This window comes from Pelophylax lessonae (assembly GCF_965119305.1).
Source record: "Pelophylax lessonae genome assembly, chromosome: 3".
In the NCBI taxonomy this organism is placed as follows: Eukaryota; Metazoa; Chordata; class Amphibia; order Anura; family Ranidae; genus Pelophylax; species Pelophylax lessonae.
Genome location: NC_138770.1, coordinates 38,806,491 through 38,826,826, shown reverse-complemented (window position 1 = coordinate 38,826,826; position 20,336 = coordinate 38,806,491). Strand labels below are relative to the sequence as shown.

The window sequence follows — 20,336 nt, the reverse complement described above, 5'->3', positions numbered from 1 at the left end:
CAATGTATAATAAAACATTAATTGCAACAAACATGCTGTGTATAAATCAGAACTAACAATAATTGTTCCTCATCTACCTGATCATGTTTTGCATAATTGTGATCTTTCGGTGCAGAATCCCGAGAATACAGAAGACGGGGACATCTCTGTGATGGGTTTCTGTTATAAGGTGGTTCCATCATGATGTCCTTATAGAGATCCTTGTGTCCTTCAAAAAGTTTCTTCATCACACCATACTCCTCATCCTCGCCTTCAAACTCTTCTTTAACAACAATCCCAAGGCTTCCACTCTGTTTTATGTAATAAAACATTAATTATAACAAACATGCTGTGTATAAATCAGAACTATAAGTGACTGTACCTCATCTACCTGATGATGGTGAGGGATGGTGTGACCTTCCTGTGTGGAATCCCGGGAATACAGAGGACGGGGACATCTCTCTGGTGGGTTCCCATTACTGGATCCATCTGTAGGAAACACACACACTGACTGAATACATTGTTTCTATGTGTTTATCAGATGATGGGGGATCTAGGTGGATCCTCCGTACTGCTCTCTCCTTTACAATAAAGTCTCCTCTTACCCGGTGATGTGAGGGGCGGCTGATTCTCCATCATGACGTCCTTGTAGAGATCCTGGTGCCCTTCTAAATACTCCCACTCCTCCATGGAGAAATAGACAGTGACATCCTGACACCTTATAGGAACCTAGTGACCAGAAAAATATATTGGTGCAAGCATAAATAGGTAAAATCAAAGCTGCTGAACACATTGGTACAATAAACAACACCAACATGGAAACAATAGAGAATATGGTGCAGCGCTAGATATGCAATAAGGATCAACAATAAATAAAATTGAATACAATCCATAGAACTATTAAAAAAACCCATGGAAATGGGATAAAATATGCACAGAAAGTCCCAATATGTAAGAGTTGATAAGTTCATTCATGTAAAAACAGCCCAGAGAAAGTGCAATGTCCTAATCCAAAGAGTGCTCACACACTGTGAAAATCCTCCACCGGTATTACTAGCCTCTCACCTGAAAGCTGCAATACAAACAGCATAGGTTGTAACCACACACTGGCATCTGAAGACATGCACTTGGACCAGGTTCAGCCAACAAGACTCCACTAAGCAATGGATGGATTCCTTATCAGTATATGATCCACCATATAAAGTAAAAAGAAGGCAGCACCATAGCGTAATAAAGTCTCAAAACTTTATTTATAACAGGTAAAAAGCCTCTTACTTGATGTCAGCAGACCAGGAGCATAAAACAATCGGCCACATTCGCTGAAGAAGTCCTGCCCCCAGGGATGTAACCAGTGCGGAGAGAAGGAAGAGTTTGTGACGTCACCCGCAGTCCGGTCGGAGGACGGAGCCGCGCTTGCTTCCAGCCGCGCTGCAATCACCTGCACTCATTATCCAGAAAGATTACTGATTGTTTTATGCTCCTGGTCTGCTGACATCAAGTAAGAGGCTTTTTACCTGTTATAAATAAAGTTTTGAGACTTTATTACGCTATGGTGCTGCCTTCTTTTTACTTTATATGGCGGATCATATACTGCTGAGTATCGAGAGGATAAGGAATCCATCCATTGCTTAGTGGAGTCTTGGTGGCTGAACCTGGTCCGAGTGCATGTCTTCAGATGCCAGTGTGTGGTTACAACCTATGCTGTTTGTATTGCAGCTTTCAGGTGAGAGGCTAGCAATACCGGTGGAGGATTTTCACAGTGTGTGAGCACTCTTTGGATTAGCACATTGCACCTTCTCTGGGCTGTTTTTACATGAATGAACTTATCAACTCTTACATATTGGGACTTTCTGTGCATATTTTATCCCATTTCCATGGATTTTTTTAATAGTTCTATTGATTGTATTCAATTTGAATTTATTTATTGTTGATACTTATTGCATATCTAGCGCTGCACCATATTCTCTATTGTTACCTTATAGGAATCTGACACACACAATGATACAGTCACCATCCAGACACATCCCTTGTCTGTTACTGGATAATGTCCCAGAATTCCCAGCACCGCTCACCTCTCCTGTCAGCAGCTCCATTATCTTCTTGGTGACTTCTAGAATCTTCTGCATGTTGTGTCTCTCAGGTTTTAGGGAGTCACATGGAGGCACTGTGATGGTCATATGATCTCCTGACTTCAAAAGAGGAAGTTTCTGTTTAAAAGAACCAATAGGAATATCATGTTAGAATCCCAGAATCCTTCTCAATTCTCTGGTCAGGTCTGTGTTTTATTAATAGAGATAAGAGTGATGTCATGAGACCTCCCAGAATCCTCCTCACCTCTCTGGTCAGGTCTGTGTTTTATTAATAGAGATAAGAGTGATTTCATATGACCTCCCAAAATCCTCCTCACCTCTCCGGTCTGGTCTGTGTTTTATTAACCACTTAAGCCTCGGAGGATTTGGCTGCTAAACGACCAGGGATTATTTTGCGATTCGGCACTGCGTGACTTTAACGGACAATTGCGCGGTCGTACGACGCTGTACCTAAACGAATTTGGCGTCCTTTTTTTCCCACAAATAGAGCTTTCTTTTGGCGGTATTTGATCACCTGTGCGATTTTTTGATCACGCGCTATAAACAAAAAAAGAGCGTCAATTTTGCAAAAATAGCAATATTTTCCCCATTTTTTTATATGAAATTCCCCCAAAAAAAATGTAAAAATCAAAATTTTTTAACATTTTCGGCCAATTTGTTTTATGCTACATATGTTTGGTAAAAAAAAAATCGCAAAAAGCGTATTTTGATTGGTTTGCGCAAAAGTTATTGCGTTTACTGACTAAGGGAAAGATTTTTGTCATTTTTGTTGTTTTTTTTTTAACGCGTAATGGCGGCGATCTGCGATTTTTTTGCGGTACTGCGACATTGCGGCGGACAGATCGGACCCTTGACTGACATTTTTGACACTTTTGGGGTTACCAGTGACATTTCTACAGTAATCAGTGCTATATATATGCACTGTTACTGTAAAAATACACTGGTAGTGAAGGGGTTAACTTTATTTGAGAGGGAGTGGCTGTGTGTGTCCCTAGGGGCGTGATTCTAACTGTGATTGGCTGTGGCTGCAGCTGTATACAGAGCGATCAACGGATCTACATAGTAGATCCATATGATCAGCTCTCATACAGAGGGGAGAATGACAGGCAGCTTGTTTACACAAGCTGCCTGACTTTCTCCCTCTCCCCCGCCGATCGCAGAGTGGCCGGCGGACATCGGGTCCGCCGGTCACACGCGCGGGGGGGTCCGTGACCACGCGGGAGCGGGAGCGCGCCTCCAGCGGCGCGCGCTCGCTCCCTAGACCCTCACAAGCTAGTGACGTAGCCCTACGTCACTTTGCCTGTGAGGGGCTGACCGCCGACGTAGATCGGCGTGCGGCGGTCGGCAAGTGGTTAATAGAGATAAGAGTGATGTCATGTGACCTCCCAGAATCCTCCTCACCTCTCCGGTCAGGTCTGTGTTTTATTAATAGAGATAAGAGTTATGTCATGAGACCTCCCAGAATCCTCCTCACCTCTCTGGTCAGGTCTGTGTTTTATTAATAGAGATAAGAGTGATGTCATGTGACCTCCCAGAATCCTCCTCACCTCTCCGGTCAGGTCTGTGTTTTATTAATAGAGATAAGAGTGATGTCATGTGACCTCCCAAAATCATCCTCACCTCTCCAGTCAGCAGGTAGATGATCTCCAGGGTGAGGTTTAGTATCTTCTCAGTTGTGTGACTCCGGTCCTCCTCCATCCTCCTTGGCGATGTCATTTGATCTATACAGGTCTCCTTGTAGACGGATAACTTTGGGAAATGAAAGTAAGAATTATTTGGATGGTATTGGTCACACAATCATAGGATGGGGATGTGAGGGGGGGTAATAGGAGGGTTCCTGTACATTTAAGGACTACTGCCTGCTGACTAAAAGGAGTGATGTCACTGTAACTCTCTGCAGTAATCAGATTATTTATAGTGCGTACAATGGCTCCTCCCGAACTCTTCAGTTTTTTGTTTTTTTTTGTTCAGCCCGCTGGGTTGAAGGAAGAGAAACTGCTAATGTGTACCAGGTTTTAGAGTCCTCCTGAGCCCTACAGCTTCATCTTCCTTCACAGCCTTGCTGCCCACAACCCTATCAAGGGCCCAGAGTTCTTCAGCCACACTAACCCTTCAAAGCCCTTCAACCCAATACCCTATGAGGGGCCCCTGTGTTTTATAATAATTGCCCTTTGAAGGCTATGTATTGTAAGAAATGTCATTGTCTTATCTCCTTATTGTCAGTGCTGTTTGTTTAGGGGACCCCAATACTAGAATTTATCTCCAAAATTAAAAGAATGTTCCGGGCCCCGTAAGTGGGGACATTTTCTGACTCTGAAGGGGTTTCTACACTATATATGTGTGTATCATCATCTGCTGGAGATAAAAGATGTCACAGTGACTATGGAGGAAGAGGACGGACATGACAGGGGGGAGGGGGGGGGAGTTACTGGGTGTAAAAAGAAAATAAGATCTTATTACCTCCTCTGCTGCCACTTCCAGCAATGTCTCCTCTCTACTTCCTCCCAACTCACCTCTCACCCGGAACTTCCTGTCTGTACCTGACATCACTTCCTGTCTGTACTTGATATCACTTCCTGTATTCCATAGAGACTTCCTGTCTGGGTAGAGTTCATCACCTCGTGGACCTCAGAGGAACTGCAGGCCTGAAAAACGACGTCTCGTACTGCGAACACGGCCTTGTGCTGTGTTTGTATGCACTGTGTAGGCCTCTTTTTGGGGGGGTTATGAGAAATGTCCCTGCCCTAACAGGATATTGCGCAAAACCTGTAATAAATAGGAGAACCAGAACCTTTGCTAAGTGGAAGAGTGGGATTGATAATGAAGTTGGCAGTGCCTCTGCCCAGGACAGGACCTCTGTGAACAATCTAATCTAATCAAAATCTAATTGAAGTATTTGGGAGCAGAGGAACTTTTGCAACCAGCATATATCATCATCCATAAGTATACAGATGCACTAGTATAAAAATAATTAAAGCTTTATATAAGAAGAGATTAATAACAGTATATCCAAATTGAAAACAAGTTTTATCAGCAAAGGGCCCGATAGGAGTCCTGGTGGAGAATTGTTCACATATATCCAGGTATACCTAGTTATTAATATAGATACCTCCAGATGAATGTTGAAGCAAAGTCCAGTTGGAAGGGCCCCTGAGGATGATCACGATGCATCATTCGTCTGAAGACAAGATCTAAGGTGATGAGGAGGCCCTCCAGCTGTGGAAACCGTGGTGAGGGACTGGAACTCAAAGTCAGCCTATCTACTCTTTACTTAGTCCCTAGTACCATCTAGTCTGTCATACTACCAGACCTCTAACTACCAGAAATGGCCGTCAGATGCCTAACCTGGTTCTAGCCGATGCTGGTTATTGAGGCCTCAGCTAAAACTAGCTATAGAATCCCAGACCAGAAGAGACAGTGTTAACTAGACTAACAGGGGCTGCATATAAACTCTATTGCAATAAACAGGTTCACCTACCAACATACAGCAAGTTGACCACTATACATTCAATAGCGCAGACCTAGCTACCTGGCACTGTGCATGTGAGATAATAACATTAGGACAAAGATAGATCTGTTTGAAGGGTTTAGACAAACACTCAGGAAGCTATGGGCAGCTGCATTTAAACCATTAGACCATAGGTATAATTACCTAATAGTACCTGCTTTTGCCCTCGTTGAAATATATGCGGCTCCTGTGTGTAGACATGTAGTCTCCAAAAACCTCTCTATCCACTTCCTTCCTCAGGGGTGTTGTTTTAAACCCAGCTCCCAGAGAAAGGCAGTGCATACATAATTAACTGTGTATATTTAAAGCATAGGTATTTACAGACAGAAGAGAGCAGCACATCCCTACAACTGTATATCCTTACAGATGGGGTCATCTCCACTCCCACCAAGGGCGTTAGAACTATATTACTGCCTAGTCCAGCCTTTCTCAGCCAGGGTTCCTCCAAAGGTCCTCATGAGTTCTTTGAGAAATAAACAGTTTCTCAGTGAGGATGAGCTTAGGGTTTGTTTTGACCATGAGTTTCCCCCAAGCCCAAACTGTTCAAACTTTATCGAATGGGCAAAATAAATGGTCAGATTTGGTTGGTGCACTCACTTGCCAAATTACTAGGTAGCCATCAATGGAGACCTTTTTTTGGAGCCTAAAGTCATTTATTTAGTGGCAGTGTCACTACCACCACTAAATGACAGCTTCCTGCCCACCCGATGGCTTGTTTCACATTATAAACAAGCCAGTGGGATTCCCAGGGGATGTCATGTACCACAAATGGTCATGAAGGTATTTGGTCACTGACATTAACCAGAATTCCCTACCGTTTGTAGACATTCAGCAGTTTATTTTGGGAGCTGTTATTTGCAATAGAGTTTTCGCCCCCCATGTGGTTAGACTGTAAAAAAAAAAAAAAAAAATCATGTGGTATCCCCATACTTGGTAAGAAGTAACAGAATGTGTTATGGGGTGTTATTCTAAGTATACCTATGCTGTGTGCGAGGAATATCTTATTATTTAATAAAACCCAACCCCAAAAAAGTCGGGACACTGTACAAATTGTGAGTAAAAAAGGAATGGATTACTTTACAATTCTAATAAACTTATATTGTATTCACAATATAACATAGATAACATATCAAATGTTGAAAGTGAGACATTTTGAAATGTCATGCCAAATATTGGCTCATTTTGGATTTCATGAGAGCTACAAATTCCAAAAAGTTGGGACAGGTAGCAATAAGAGGCCAGAAAAGTTAAATATACATATAAGGAACAGCTGGAGGACCAATTTGCAACTTATTAGGTCAATTGGCAGCATGATTGGGTATAAAAAGAGCCTCTCGGAGTGGCAGTATCTCTCAGAAGTCAAGATGGGCAGAGGATCACCAATTCCCCCAATGCTGCGGCCAAAAATAGTGGAGCAATATCAGAAAGGAGTTTCTCAGAGAAAAATTGCAATGAGTTTGAAGTTATCATCATCTACAGTGCATAATATCATCCAAAGATTCAGAGAATCTGGAACAATCTCTGTGTGTAAGGGTCAAGGCCATAAAACCATACTGGATGCCCGTTATCTTCAGGCCCTTATGCCTCGTACACACGCAACGATTATCGGCCGACCGATCAGCCGACTTTTGTCCAGTGTTGTGTTGGTTGAAATGTGCTCTAGACTGCACACGAATTTTCTCCTTCAGAAGTGATGTCATGTGATGGTTTACTTTCCGTGTGTTTTTTCATCTCTGAGCATGCCCAGTCTTGCTCATCAGATTTTTGTCTGCCGAAATCTGTACTGACTGACGGAAAATCGGCCGTTGTGGTGACGGCCAACAAAAATTTTATAGCCTGCACACCAGATTTTATTCGGCCGAAAAGTCGGAGTCGGTTGTCGAAAGCATCATACTAACAAGCCAAAAATCGGACGTTGGCCGAAAATTCACGGCCAACTATCGATGCGTGTGTACGGGGCAATAGACGGCCCTGCATCACATACAGGAATGCTACTGTAATGGAAATCACAACATGGGCTCAGGAATACTTCCAGAAAACATTGTCGGTGAACACAATCCACTGTGCCATTCGCCGTTGCCGGCTAAAACTCTATAGGCCAAAAAAGAAGCCATATCTAAACATGATCCAGAAGCGCAGGCGTTTCCTCTGGGCCAAGGGGCTCATTTAAAATGGACTGTGGCAAAGTGGAAAACTGTTCTGTGGTCAGACTAATCAAAAATTGAAGTTCTTTTTGGAAAATTGAGACGCCATGTCATCCGGATTAAAGAGGACAAGGACCAGAGATGTATAGTAACTAAGTAGAACTACTTCACTACTGTACTTAAGTACCGAAAGGCGGTATCTGTACTTTCCTGGAGTAGAATTTTTTTCTCCTACTTCCACTTTTACTTCACTACATTTTTTCAATGATTTCAATACTTCTACTCCGATATTTTTTTTTTGTGCTGCATAGTTACAATTATAAAAATTACCACTGCCAGAACAGTAGATGGCAGGTTTCATGAAGCTCAAAACATGTGTATTATCAGCGCATACGAAAATAAATGCTACTGTATGTATAAATAAAAGCTGCATTTGAAATAATAAAAAACAATATAATGTTCAAACTTTTGACTTCTTTCTTTAATAACTACATAACCTAGTACTTGTACTTTTACTTTCAGTACTTGAGTAGCAATTATTTTTTCAAAACTACTGGTACTTTTACTTTCAGTACTTGAGTAGCAAAATTTAAAAAAAAAACTACTTGCAATACTTAAGTACAAAAAATGTTGAATACTTTAGTACTTCTACTCAAGTCACTTTTTGATCGAGCACTTCCACTTCTACTCAAGTCACTTTTTGATCGAGCACTTGTACTTTTACTCAAGTATGGGTTTCAAGTACTTTATACAACTCTTACAAGGACAACCCAAGTTGTTCTCAGCGCTCAGTTCAGAAGCCTGCATCTCTGATTGTATGGGGTTGCATGAGTGAGTGTGGCATGGGCAACTTACACAACTGGAAAGGCACCATCAATGCTGAAAGGTATATCCAAGTTCTAGAACAACATATGCTCCCATCCAGGCGTTGTCTCTTTCAGGGAAGAGCTTGCATTTTCCAACATGACAATGCCAGACCACATACTGCATCAATTACAACATCATGGCTGTGTAGAAGAAGGATCCGGGTACTGAAATGGCCAGCCTGCAGTCCAGATCTTTCACCCATAGAAAACATTTGGCGCATCATAAAGAGGAAGATGCGACAAAGAAGACCTAAGACAGTTGAACAACTAGAAGCCTGTATTAGACAAGAATGGGACAACATTCCTATTCCTAAACTTGAGCAAATTGTCTCCTCAGTCCCCAGACATTTGCAGACTGTTATAAAAAAAAGAGGGGATGCCACACAGTGGTAAACATGGCCTTGTCCCAACTTTTTTGAAATGCGTTGATACCATGAAATGTAAAATCAACGTATTTTTCCCTTAGGCTGCATTCACATGTCAGCGTATGATCGCGGGCAGAACCGCCGCAATACGCTCCAAAAAAGTACAAGAGCTTCTTTGGAGCGTATTGCGTCCCGCGATTTTGTTTGCGCGATGTTGCCGCGATTCGGCAGGCGTAAATCGCGGCAACATCGCTCGGCGTTTGGGGGGCTATTGCAAATCAACGGGCAACGCTAGGCGTCCCGCGATTTGCAATAAATCGCAGAATCGCGGGCGGAACCGCGGCGGTTCTGCCCGCGATCATACGCTGACATGTGAATGCAGCCTTAAAATTATACATTTTCTCAGTTTAAACATTTGATATGTCATCTATGTTGTATTCTGAATAAAATACTGAAATTTGAAACTTCCACATCATTGCATTCTCTTTTTATTCACAATTTGTAGTGTCCCAGCTTTTTGGAATCGGGTTTGTACTTTTGTGTAAAAAAAAAACTGCTGTGGCAGTGATCTGGGACAATATGACCAGTGTGGTAATGATCAGGGACACTGTGACTAGTGTGGTGGTGATCAGCAATGTTGGGCATGTGACTTAAAAAAGTAATTAGTTATAGTTACTTCTCACATCAGTAAAAAAGTAACTAATTACCAGGGAAACTATTGCGTTACTTTAAAAATATTTTAAACATTGTACACTAATCACTATTTTAATGTTGCACTACTCTGCCTCTGGCAATTGCGCATGAGCACGGGGGAAGAGAAGCTATAAAAAAAAAAAAAGTTTTACATTTTATTTTATTTAACTTTTTTTTTTTTTACCCTGTATCTTTACATTTCTTTTTTATCTCTTTTATTGCTATCAGAAGGGATGAACAACATCCCTTGCGATAGCATGGGCCATGACAGGTCCTCTTTATGGAGAGATCTGGGCTCTATTAGACCCCATGTCTCTCCTCTGGCCTCCAATCAAACCAGTATCGGTTTGATCAGATGCTTGTTCAAGCCGGTAATGGCTTGGTTACATGAGGGGAGCAGTGTGTAAGAGGGGGGAGCAGTGTGTCAGGGGGGGGAGCAGTGTGTCAGGGGGGGAGCAGTGTGTCGGGGGGAGCAGTGTGTCGGAGGGGGGGATCAGTGTGTCAGAGGAGGGGGAGCAGTGTGTCGGGGGGGATCAGTGTGTCAGAGGGGAGGAGCAGTGTGTCAGAGGGGGGTGATCAGTGTGTCAGAGGGGGGGATCAGTGTGTTGGGGGGAGTGTGTCAGAGGGGGGGAGTGCATCAGAGGGGGGGGGGGAGAAGTGTGTCAGAGGGGTAGCAGTGTGTCGGGGGGGAGTTTGTCAGAGGGTGGAGCAGTGTGTAAGAGGGGGGGGGAAGTTTGTCAGAGGGGGAAGCAGTTTGTCAGAGGGAGGAGCAGTGTGTCAGGGGGAGGGGAGTGTTAGAGGGTGGGAAGTTTGTCAGTGGGGGGAGCAGTGTGTTAGGTGGAGGAGCAGTGTTCACACTGACCAGTAACATATAATACACAGCACATGCACCAGCCTCACCTTCCCCCCAGCAGACGCAGCACTGCCTCGCACAGCTCACCTACCGCCTCCTCACGGGTCATGGCTCATGGCTCATCCTTCTGTTCTTTGGTCTCGGGTGTCCCTCCAGGGCAGCCAAATCCCACAGCACCACTGCCAGCAGCTCCCTCACCCCCACCTCCTGCTCAATCGAGGAAATTGGGAAGTAGCAGTGCGTGGAGCTGCACATGTAGTTGGACCAGGCGCTGAGAGGAGGGGAGGGCAGGAAGGGCTGCACACCTAATGCCGTCCAGGAGGCTTGCTACTAGTAAACGGGACAAAGGGGCAGATCCCCAAGTATCTGCTCCGCCCACCCCGACATCAGTTTGATAGCTCACAGTTCCACACTCCCTCTCATTGTGGCCGCCCCCTGAATGCCCACCAATCAATTATAGTAATGGCGCATTTTATTGTCAGTAACGGTAATGGCGTTACTAAGGGGCAAACAATAATTCATTTGATTACTGGTTACTTACAAAAGTAACGCCGTTAGTAACGCCGTTATTCCCATCACTTGTGATCAGGGACACTGTAACTGGTGTGGTGGGGAACAAGGCCACAATAACTGGTGTGGCGGTGATCAGGGACACTGTAAATGGTGTGGCGGTGATCAGGGACACTGTAATAAGCAATCAGTAGACACTTTGAAGTTGTAATTGGTCACAGCTATCACAAGGTACAGGGCCGTTGTGATTGAGCAATCAGAGAGCTCAAACAGTAATAAACAAGTCTTTGTGAATGACACAATTGTTTAGTACTGTTAACTGTGATTGGTCACAGTAATCACATGGTCGCTCAAAGTGGCCGAGTAACGTATTCGGTGACCGGTAGTGTCTGATGGACACCGGGGTTCACAGATTGCACCACTAAGTACCCTAGGGACCGCACATGGCATGTGCTTCTGGGAGAACATGTGGGTAATATCCCCTGAAAATAGAGCACATGCCCCGCTGTTTATGTAAATTGGCCGGGCAGCAAGCTCACAGATTGCACCACTATACACCCTAGGGAGCGTACATGGCATGTACTTCTGGGAGAACATGTGTGTAAGTTCTCCTGAAAGTAAGAGAGCACACGCCCCGCTGTTTATGTAAATTGGCCAGGCAGCAAGCTTACCCGATGATGTAACCCAGTCAATTTCCTGGAGATTCCCAGCCATGTAAGTAAATGAGCTGGTGATGTCAGTAGTTGGTAAGGACACTGCGGGTGCAAGCAGCCACTGCTTTCTTAGCAACCATTGACAGTCAGAAGCTGACATGTTCATCCACACCGAGTTGCCCCTAAATGTACAATCCTACTAGTGACTATATATCTTACATGGTTCTAGTACTCCACTCTGTACACAAGGCTGTTAGGATCTGGATCACCTGCTGGTATCGCTTCTCGGCCTTTTGGCTAAGATCAAGTGTAGTATCTGTTCTTATCAGTTGGTATGGACCCTGAGGGTTAGTATCGGCAGGGGCTGAAATGAACCGGGGCGCTCCAGACGTCACTGGGGGACCGGGAAGTAGGCACTGTCAGAGAAAGCCGGATGGGTCCGTTGCCTTCTGATTTGAATGGGTCCGCCCCTGTCAGTTTGAAGGGAGCGGGAAAGCCGGTTTCGCCAGTTTTCCGGTTAGTACTGCTCCTGGATGTGATTGGTAAGGAATGGCGGATGGTGGTGGGGGAACCTTTCCTCCTGGGTTGAATCTGGCCTTGCAAAAGGCTTGTCCCCAGTTGAAGGCAGGTTCTCCCTAAGCTGTCTAAAATTCTGATGCCTCCTGATGGGATAGGGCTACACTGGGTCTGGCCGGGGGCTGAGACCGAAAAAGCCCGTGGTGTACGTGCCCCTGGGGTGGCAGCCCAGGGGTGCCTCAATTTCACTGGTGAGGGGCAGCTCACCTGAGTTTTTGTGGCACCTTGGTCACTGCACCATCACACTTTTTCTGCACCTGCCTCTTGGGGTGGGCCTTTTGGCCAACACCAGAGGAATTTTTTATTCCTGGCCGGGGGGCCTGCCGAGGTCTAGCACTTAGGCACTACCCAGCACTTCTCCACTTCCCTTTTCCCCACTCTGTTTTTTCTTTGTTTGTGTGTCCACGTATGTCCCTTTTTGGTTGTTGTGTCACTGCACGACTTGGATGGCGTAGGTCCTCGGGCCTGCCCTGTAAGTCTTGGGAGGGGGTGGATATGGCCTTTTGGCTTAGTTCGCCCTCTCCCATGGGGTCTCCCTTCGGGGGAGCCCTACCTAGTACTCGGGGTGGGCTGTTTCGGCAGTCCCCCTGAAGAATGGGGTCTGCCCGGCTTCGGCTGGGTGGACCTAAGTGAGTACCTCAGTCCCTGTCAGGAGCTTCGCGCCCCGGGGGATCAGGGTCAGGGCCTTTCCTCTTCGGAGGAGGGCCATGTGTGTACGCCTTGTGCACTTTTTTGTGTGTTCACGTTTGCGTGTGTGCACTTTTTTATGCACCGGGTGTAAGTCTTTTGAGTGTGTTTCACACACCACGGGCTTAAAAAAAAAAAAAAAAAAAAAAAAAAAACCTGCTGGTATCGCTTCTCGGCCTTTTGGCTAAGATCAAGTGTAGTATCTGTTCTTATCAGTTGGTATGGACCCTGATGGTTAGTATCGGCAGGGGCTGAAATGAACCGGGGCGCTCTGGGCGTAACTGGAGGACCGGGAAGTAGGCACTGTCAAAGAAAGCCGGATGGGTCCGTTGCCTTCTGATTTGAATAGGTCCGCCCCTGTCAGTTTGAAGGGAGCGGGAAAGCCGGTTTCGCCAATTTTCCGGTTAGTACTGCTCCTGGATGTGATTGGTAAGGAATGGCGGATGGTGGTGGGGGAACCTTTCCTCCTGGGTTGAATCTGGCCTTGCAAAAGGCTTGTCCCCAGTTGAAGGCAGGTTCTCCCTAAGCTGTCTAAAATTCTGATGCCTCCTGATGGGATAGGGCTACACTGGGTCTGGCCGGGGGCTGAGACCGAAAAAGCCCGTGGTGTACGTGCCCCTGGGGTGGCAGCCCAGGGGTGCCTCAATTTCACTGGTGAGGGGCAGCTCACCTGAGTTTTTGTGGCACCTTGGTCACTGCACCATCACACTTTTTCTGCACCTGCCTCTTGGGGTGGGCCTTTTGGCCAACACCAGAGGAATTTTTTATTCCTGGCCGGGGGGCCTGCCGAGGTCTAGCACTTAGGCACTACCCAGCACTTCTCCACTTCCCTTTTCCCCACTCTGTTTTTCTTTGTTTGTGTGTTCACGTATGTCCCTTTTTGGTTGTTGTGTCACTGCACGACTTGGATGGCGTAGGTCCTCGGGCCTGCCCTGTAAGTCTTGGGAGGGGGTGGATATGGCCTTTTGGCTTAGTTCGCCCTCCCCCATGGGGTCTCCCTTCGGGGGAGCCCTACCTAGTACTCGGGGTGGGCTGTTTCGGCAGTCCCCCTGAAGAATGGGGTCTGCCCGGCTTCGGCTGGGTGGACCTAAGTGAGTACCTCAGTCCCTGTCAGGAGCTTTGCGCCCCGGGAGATCAGGGTCAGGCCCCTTCCTCTTCGGAGGAGGGCCATGTGTGTACGCCTTGTGCACTTTTTGTGTGTTCACGTTTGCGTGTGTGCACTTTTTTATGCACCGGGTGTAAGTCTTTTGAGTGTGTTTCACACACCACGGGCTTTAAAAACAAAAAAAACCTGCTGGTGGCACAGTGGTTCCCAGAGCTGAAGGATGCATTTCTGGTGGCCACCAGCAGCTAGCAGATCCCAGTAATTAGGCTCCACCTGATATTGGCAACAGGGAAGGTATATGATCTCTCCCCTTAACTTTCATCAGTGCCCCAGTGTTCTGCCTGTGAGCCCTTTCCCTGCTTGATCCTGTATCTTGTATCCTTTTATCTCATCTCTGCTCCCTTTATTCTCAGTCCCAGTCCCGGTCCTGCCATGTTTATTTGAGCACTCCTCAATTTCTACGTAGTGTTTTATATTTAAGGTGTTGGGTTGGCTATTTGCTTCACCGTCACATTTATATGTCACTTTTGCTTTGTTTATGGTCTGTTGACGTTAGTTGGGTGTTGTGTACTTTATTAAACCTTATTTATACATACTCTGACTCCAGCTTCCTTAGGTGTTGCTCACTAATCTGGTCATCCCTGCTGGTGATGGATATCCATGCCCATTGATTTTAATGGCCTGCCCTAAACATGGCCACTATTTTCATGATGTCTCACGATTTTCAGATGGCAAAATGCTGGTTTGCTTCTATGTTTGGTGGGCGGCACAGTGGTGTAGTGGTTAGCACTTTCACCTAGCAGCAAGAGAGTCACTGGTTCAAATCCCAGCCACGACACTACCTGCCTGGAGTTTGCATGTTCTCCCTGTGCCTGCGTGGGTTTCCTCTGGGTACTCCGGTTTCCTCCCACACTCCAAAGACACGCTGGTAGGTTAATTGGATCCTGTATAAAAAAAAAAAAAATTGGCCCTACTGTGTATGTATGTGAGTTAGGGGCCTTAGATTGTAAGCTCCTTGAGGGCAGGGACTGATGTGAATGTACAATGTATATGTTAAGCGCTGCGTAAATTGACAGCGCTATATAAGTACCTGAAATAAATGTTTGGTGTGCCGTTAACAATCGCACCAAAACGTCAACTAGTTCATTTTATGTGTGTAGGGCATGGCCTTACAGTATACAAATTGACAAAAGGACAATCTCCTTTAGAGTTACCAAAACTATATAATTGGTGGTCACACCTATCTTTCACGTCCTAAAAGGGGAGGGAAGGTGCAGAGTTTGTTTTAATGAGGTCAGCTGCTAAAGTACTTCCTGACTCTAACAGTTTTCCCGTCTCAAAGGACGTATACCAGGAAGTAATGGAGGAGCTTTCTATACAAAAAAATGGAAGCTGAGGTAAGACCTGCTCTAGAATATAAAGAAAGCTCTTTTCTGTAACAAAGGTACATTAAGGAAATCGTGGTACATAGGGAAGCTGACATTTAGAAAAATATATAGTATGTGCTACACAAAGTATTTAGTAATTAACTGGGTACCTTTGTCCTAAAATTGGACACAATACACTAGCGAACTGGGGACACTGAGGACTTTCATGGTACCCTATGAACTTACAATGAGAAGATATTATAAATATAAAAAAGTTTATTATGTATACATAGATAACAGACATCCCCTAGAGGGGCAACACACAAAAAAAATTATTGTATCAAATTATATAACAAATATGCAGAAAGGGTCCACTGTGAGGTGGATCCAAGACTGGGAAATTACAACATGCGAACCCTCCTCTTATAGATTGGGTGTCGGCTGTGGTGTCTCCCCTGAAAGGGGGGGAAAAAAACCCCAGACAAGATCCTCTCATACTCTACATGTTTCACGGATATAGCGCTTCTTCAGGAGTTTGACTTGAGAGGGTTGTATAATCAGTGATGACCCAGATGGAATAGAGGACAGGGCCTCCCAGGGGAATGTGGGACATAAACTTGGATTTGAATGCAATACAGCTAAAAGGGCATAAGATGGGTAAAAAGCGATGATCTGAGACAGACAGTTGAGAGTATATTCATTAGGGGGACACGGTCCAACTTAACTGATTCCTATACATGGTCTTAAAAAAGTGTATGGGTATTTGTCCATCGAAGTTAAACAATATCAAACCAAATGGTACAACAGTACAATGGTTGTGAGGAAATGTCTCATATGGGGTCTTAATGCTCAAGGTCAGGGAACACGATAAACATTTTAGGAATATGCCAGAAGAGAACACGGCTAATCAGAATCATCCATCCAGAATTGTAAGTATCAACTCAAGTGATGATGTCATTTAGAATCCCATTTAGACATTTAGAAAAAAGTGAACTTAGCCTTTAAAGCCTCTATGCACCAAGTCCATATCCCAGTCCCCCAGCCTCAGGACTGGGCCAGGGGGGCAATTGCCCCCCGAGCCTCTCTGATGCCCCGTAAAATGGCTGCACTGCTTCTGACACAAACATGCCTAAAGGATTCCTGGTGAAGAGAAGTAAAAAGTCCCTGCCGTTCACCTAATGAGTGCGGGAAGAAGACAAGGACAGAGCGCTGGCCTCCCCCCTAACATGGATGGTGTAAACTGTGTCTGAGCTAAGGCCGGTTCCATGCCCCACTTTAGACTCTCCTTCCCTGTCCAGCCCCGACTGAGCTGTCCCAGGTCCACACAACCCCCCCCTCCCTGGTGGCCAGGTCAAGAACCTGGATTTGGCCAGTTAGTATAGAGTACCTGGAGCGGAGCTTCAGCCTGGAATGGGGGTCAGGAGGAGGCCAGGAAGAGGGAGAGTGGGAAGAGGCACCATGGGCCTCTGGCTTGTACTTGCCCCCTGGGCCGAATGTTGCCAGTCAGCCCCTCCTGACCATATTGCTCTACCAATCTTCTGTCTTCTGGTCTGGTGCCTGCTGCCCAGCCTACTCCTGCTATAGCTGTAGTGGCAACAGCCAAAGACGTACACATGCAAGAATATCCCCAGGTGAATAGGCCGTCCTGCCCCCCCACAACCGTGTACACCGCATGTGGCTGTGGAATGGTGGTGCTGCATTTAGGGGTTAAAATAGGCGGTGAGGAGCCAACATATCACCTCTTCATTGCCTGTCAAATGCCTCTGAAAAGTGATTTGAACATGGTTTGATATTCAAAGGAGTGGCAGTACGTGCAGCTATTATGAATAAGCCCTAAGGCACACGTACACACATATATTCACACACACACATATAATATACATACATACTGTACATGCATGCACAAACATACATACACACAGCCTTTTTAAAAACTGCATTAAAGCTACCTGCATATGCATCTGGTACTGCACTGCCCAGGACTGCCCTGTAGGGGGACAAGGAGAGCTCAGGACTCAGAAACCTGCCTCCCACTTCTACTGCTTTAATTTTTCCGACCAAGCACTTGCTGTGCCGAGGTACAGTTTGATGGAGCGGGAGTTCAGTTGGTTCTGACAGCTTTTCTCAACCAGGATGCTGTGATATCCCTGAGGACCTCAGGTAGCATCCCAGGGTGCAGGGAAATCCCAGTTGAGAAAGACTGTGTTGGGGAACCTGGAATGGGTAACCATTGCCTTGGAAAGACCTGGGTGACTGTTAAAATGCAAAGCAGTTTCTAGAAACCAGACTAGCAACTAAGATGTGAAATTTCCAATTGCAATGGGACACCCTGGAGTAAGGGTACCTGTATGGGTTAGAGACTCTGGTGCTAAGCCATCAGAAGGCCAATATGATCCAAGAATTACAATATTTGCTGTCCTGTGGAACTGCAAATTCCAACTGTTGTGCTTAATAAAAGATCTGATCTGTGGGGCACCCAGCCAGTTTCCGGCCCCAGACCTCGGTGGGATATCCTGGGAGTTGAAGGACTAGTAATATTAGGAAAGGATTTAGCCACATATGATGGGAGATCTTCTCCTTTTTTTGGACTTATTCAGTTCAAGGATCACTCACATGAACTTTTATGTTCAAGGCCAAGTGGAGTGTCCAGAGGCCTCTCCTTAATTGGGGGGGGGGGGTAACTGTCAGGAAGTGGATCACCTGCTGGTGGCACTGTGGTTCCCAGAGTTAAAAGACGCAGCTCCAGCGGCCAAAAGCAGGTTTCTACACGCAGCCAGCAGATCTCAGTAATTTGGTTCCCCCTGATGCTGGATGCTGGGAAGGTATTTGATCCCTCCCTTAACGTTCATCAGTGTTCTGCCTGTGAGCCACATCCATGTTGGATCCTTTATCTTGTGTCCTGTATCTGGTATCATGCATTCTAGTATCCCATCTCTGCTCCCGTTGTCATGCCCTGTTTATGTGAGCTTCCCTCCATTTTTCATAGTTAGATTGTTGGATTGGTTATTTGCTTTGCTATAATTTATTTGCTTACGCTCACTAATTTCCCTTTAGGATTATTAAAGTATTCTGAATCAGGATTATTAAAGTATTCTGAATCGGGATTATTAAAGTATTCTGAATCTGAATTATTAAAGTACTAGACATTAAGCCCGTTAAATTAATAGGCGCTAGAACATATGTGATCAAACATTTGTAAAAACAGACTTGTTCCAGTTAAGCGAGAGCTTACTGCACTCTGTATGCTGGGCAGTATATGATATTCTCCTGACCACTGAACTCTGTACCCTGAGATATATATATGATATATTCCTGACCATTGCATTGTGTACCCTGGGCTGTATATGATATACTCCTGATAACTGCACTGTGTACCCTGAGCTGTATATGATATACTCCTGAGTCCTGACCACTGCACTCTATACACTGGGCCAGTGGCGGCCGGTGTGTTGGGGGCACAGGCACCCCCATCCATGCTTCCGGCCCCCTAATCTGCATGCAGGGCGCCGGACGCATGGAGCTTAACCACTTGCCGACCAGTCACTTTGACTGTACTGCGGCAAAGTGGCTCGTTCCCGTCCAGCGACGTAGACCTACGTTGCTGGACTCCTCCCCTTGTGGGCGGCACACGCGTGCCGCCAGAGGCTCGCTCCCGCTGTATTCAGTCACAGCGGGAGTCGGGCCAGGGGAGGAGCGGCGGTGATCACCTCCGCTCTTCCCCGATCGTCGCAGATCTAGTGTGGAGATCCGCCCGCTTGTGGGCGAATCTCCTAAGTGACAGAGCGGGTCAAATTGCAGAGTTCAGCATAGCTGAACCTGCAATCTGTCCCTGTGTCACTCAGTCACCTCCCCTCACACACGATAGTAAGCACCAGGCATACATTAACCCCTCCCTCTCCAATAAAATTAACCCCTTCCCTGCCAGTGTCATTTTTACAGTAACAGTGCATATGTATAGCACTGATTACTGTAGTAATGTCACTGGTACCCCCAAAAGTGTCAAAAATGTCAGTCAAGGGTCCGATCTGTCCGCCCCAATGTCGCAGTCCCGCAAAAAAAAATCGCAGATCGCAGCCATTAAAAAAAAAAACACCAAAAATGACAGAAATCTTTCCCTTAGTTAGTAAACGTAATAACTTTTGCACAAACCAATCAAAATACGCTTATTGTGATTTTTTTTACCAAACATAGGTAGCAGAAAACAAATTGGCTAAAAATTTAAAAAATTTTGATTTTTACATTTTTTTGGGGGGAATTTCATATAAAAAATGTGAAAAATATTGTTATTTTTTCAAAATTTACGCTCTTTTTTTGTTTATAGCGCAAAAAGTAAAAATCGCACAGGTGATCAAATACCACCAAAAGAAAGCTCTGTTTGTGGGGAAAAGAAGGACGTAAATTTCGTTTGGGTACAGCGTTGCATGACTGCGCAATTGTCAGGTAAATTCGCACAGTGCGGAATCGCAAAAAGTGGCCTGGACGTAAGACAGCAAAATCCTCCGGTGGTAAAGTGGTTAATGGGGGTTTTTTTTTTTTTACATCACCTGATTAGAGCCAGAGGCTCTAATAGGGTGATGCAAAGGGTGGGCTCGGGCGCAGAGCAGTGCGTCCCGAGCCCACCCATTGTGAGACAATAGCGAATGAAAATTCGCTATTGCCACACCGATCCTCCTCCTGGCCAATCAGGAAGTGCGTTCGATACGCGCTTCCTGATTGGCTGCAAGGCAAACCCCATGCCATTGGCCGAGGAGGAGGCTGGAGCGGGAGGACTGCAGGAGACGCGCCGGGGGACAGAGTGAGGAGAAGCCGCCGCCGGGACTGAAGAGAAGCCGCCGCCAGGTAAGTGCATTAGTCTCGGGGGGGGGGGGAGCCCACACTGCATTGAAAGGGGCGCGCACGCTGGTCTCTGCATTGATGGGGGCATGCTGTGGCACTCTGCA

The 20,336-nt window shown here is 45.8% G+C and overlaps 3 protein-coding genes across 3 annotated transcripts in view; 2 read left to right on the top strand and 1 right to left on the bottom strand.

Moving 5' to 3' along the window:
* LOC309550737 (uncharacterized protein) overlaps nt 1-20,336 on the top strand; it is a 578,111-nt gene that overhangs the window by 180,375 nt on the left and 377,400 nt on the right. The gene's annotated exons all lie outside the window — the stretch shown is intronic.
* Nucleotides 1-20,336, bottom strand: part of LOC309550685 (uncharacterized protein) — a 903,485-nt gene that overhangs the window by 632,640 nt on the left and 250,509 nt on the right. The window contains exons 3-6 of the mRNA XM_082251020.1: nt 3,690-3,818; nt 2,052-2,186; nt 585-708; nt 371-468 (exon numbers count right to left, since the gene is read on the bottom strand). Of these exons, the coding sequence (XP_082107146.1) occupies nt 371-468; nt 585-708; nt 2,052-2,186; nt 3,690-3,818 (486 nt within the window). The remainder of the gene's footprint in view (nt 1-370; nt 469-584; nt 709-2,051; nt 2,187-3,689; nt 3,819-20,336) is intronic.
* Nucleotides 1-20,336, top strand: part of LOC309550757 (uncharacterized protein) — a 245,401-nt gene that overhangs the window by 179,915 nt on the left and 45,150 nt on the right. The gene's annotated exons all lie outside the window — the stretch shown is intronic.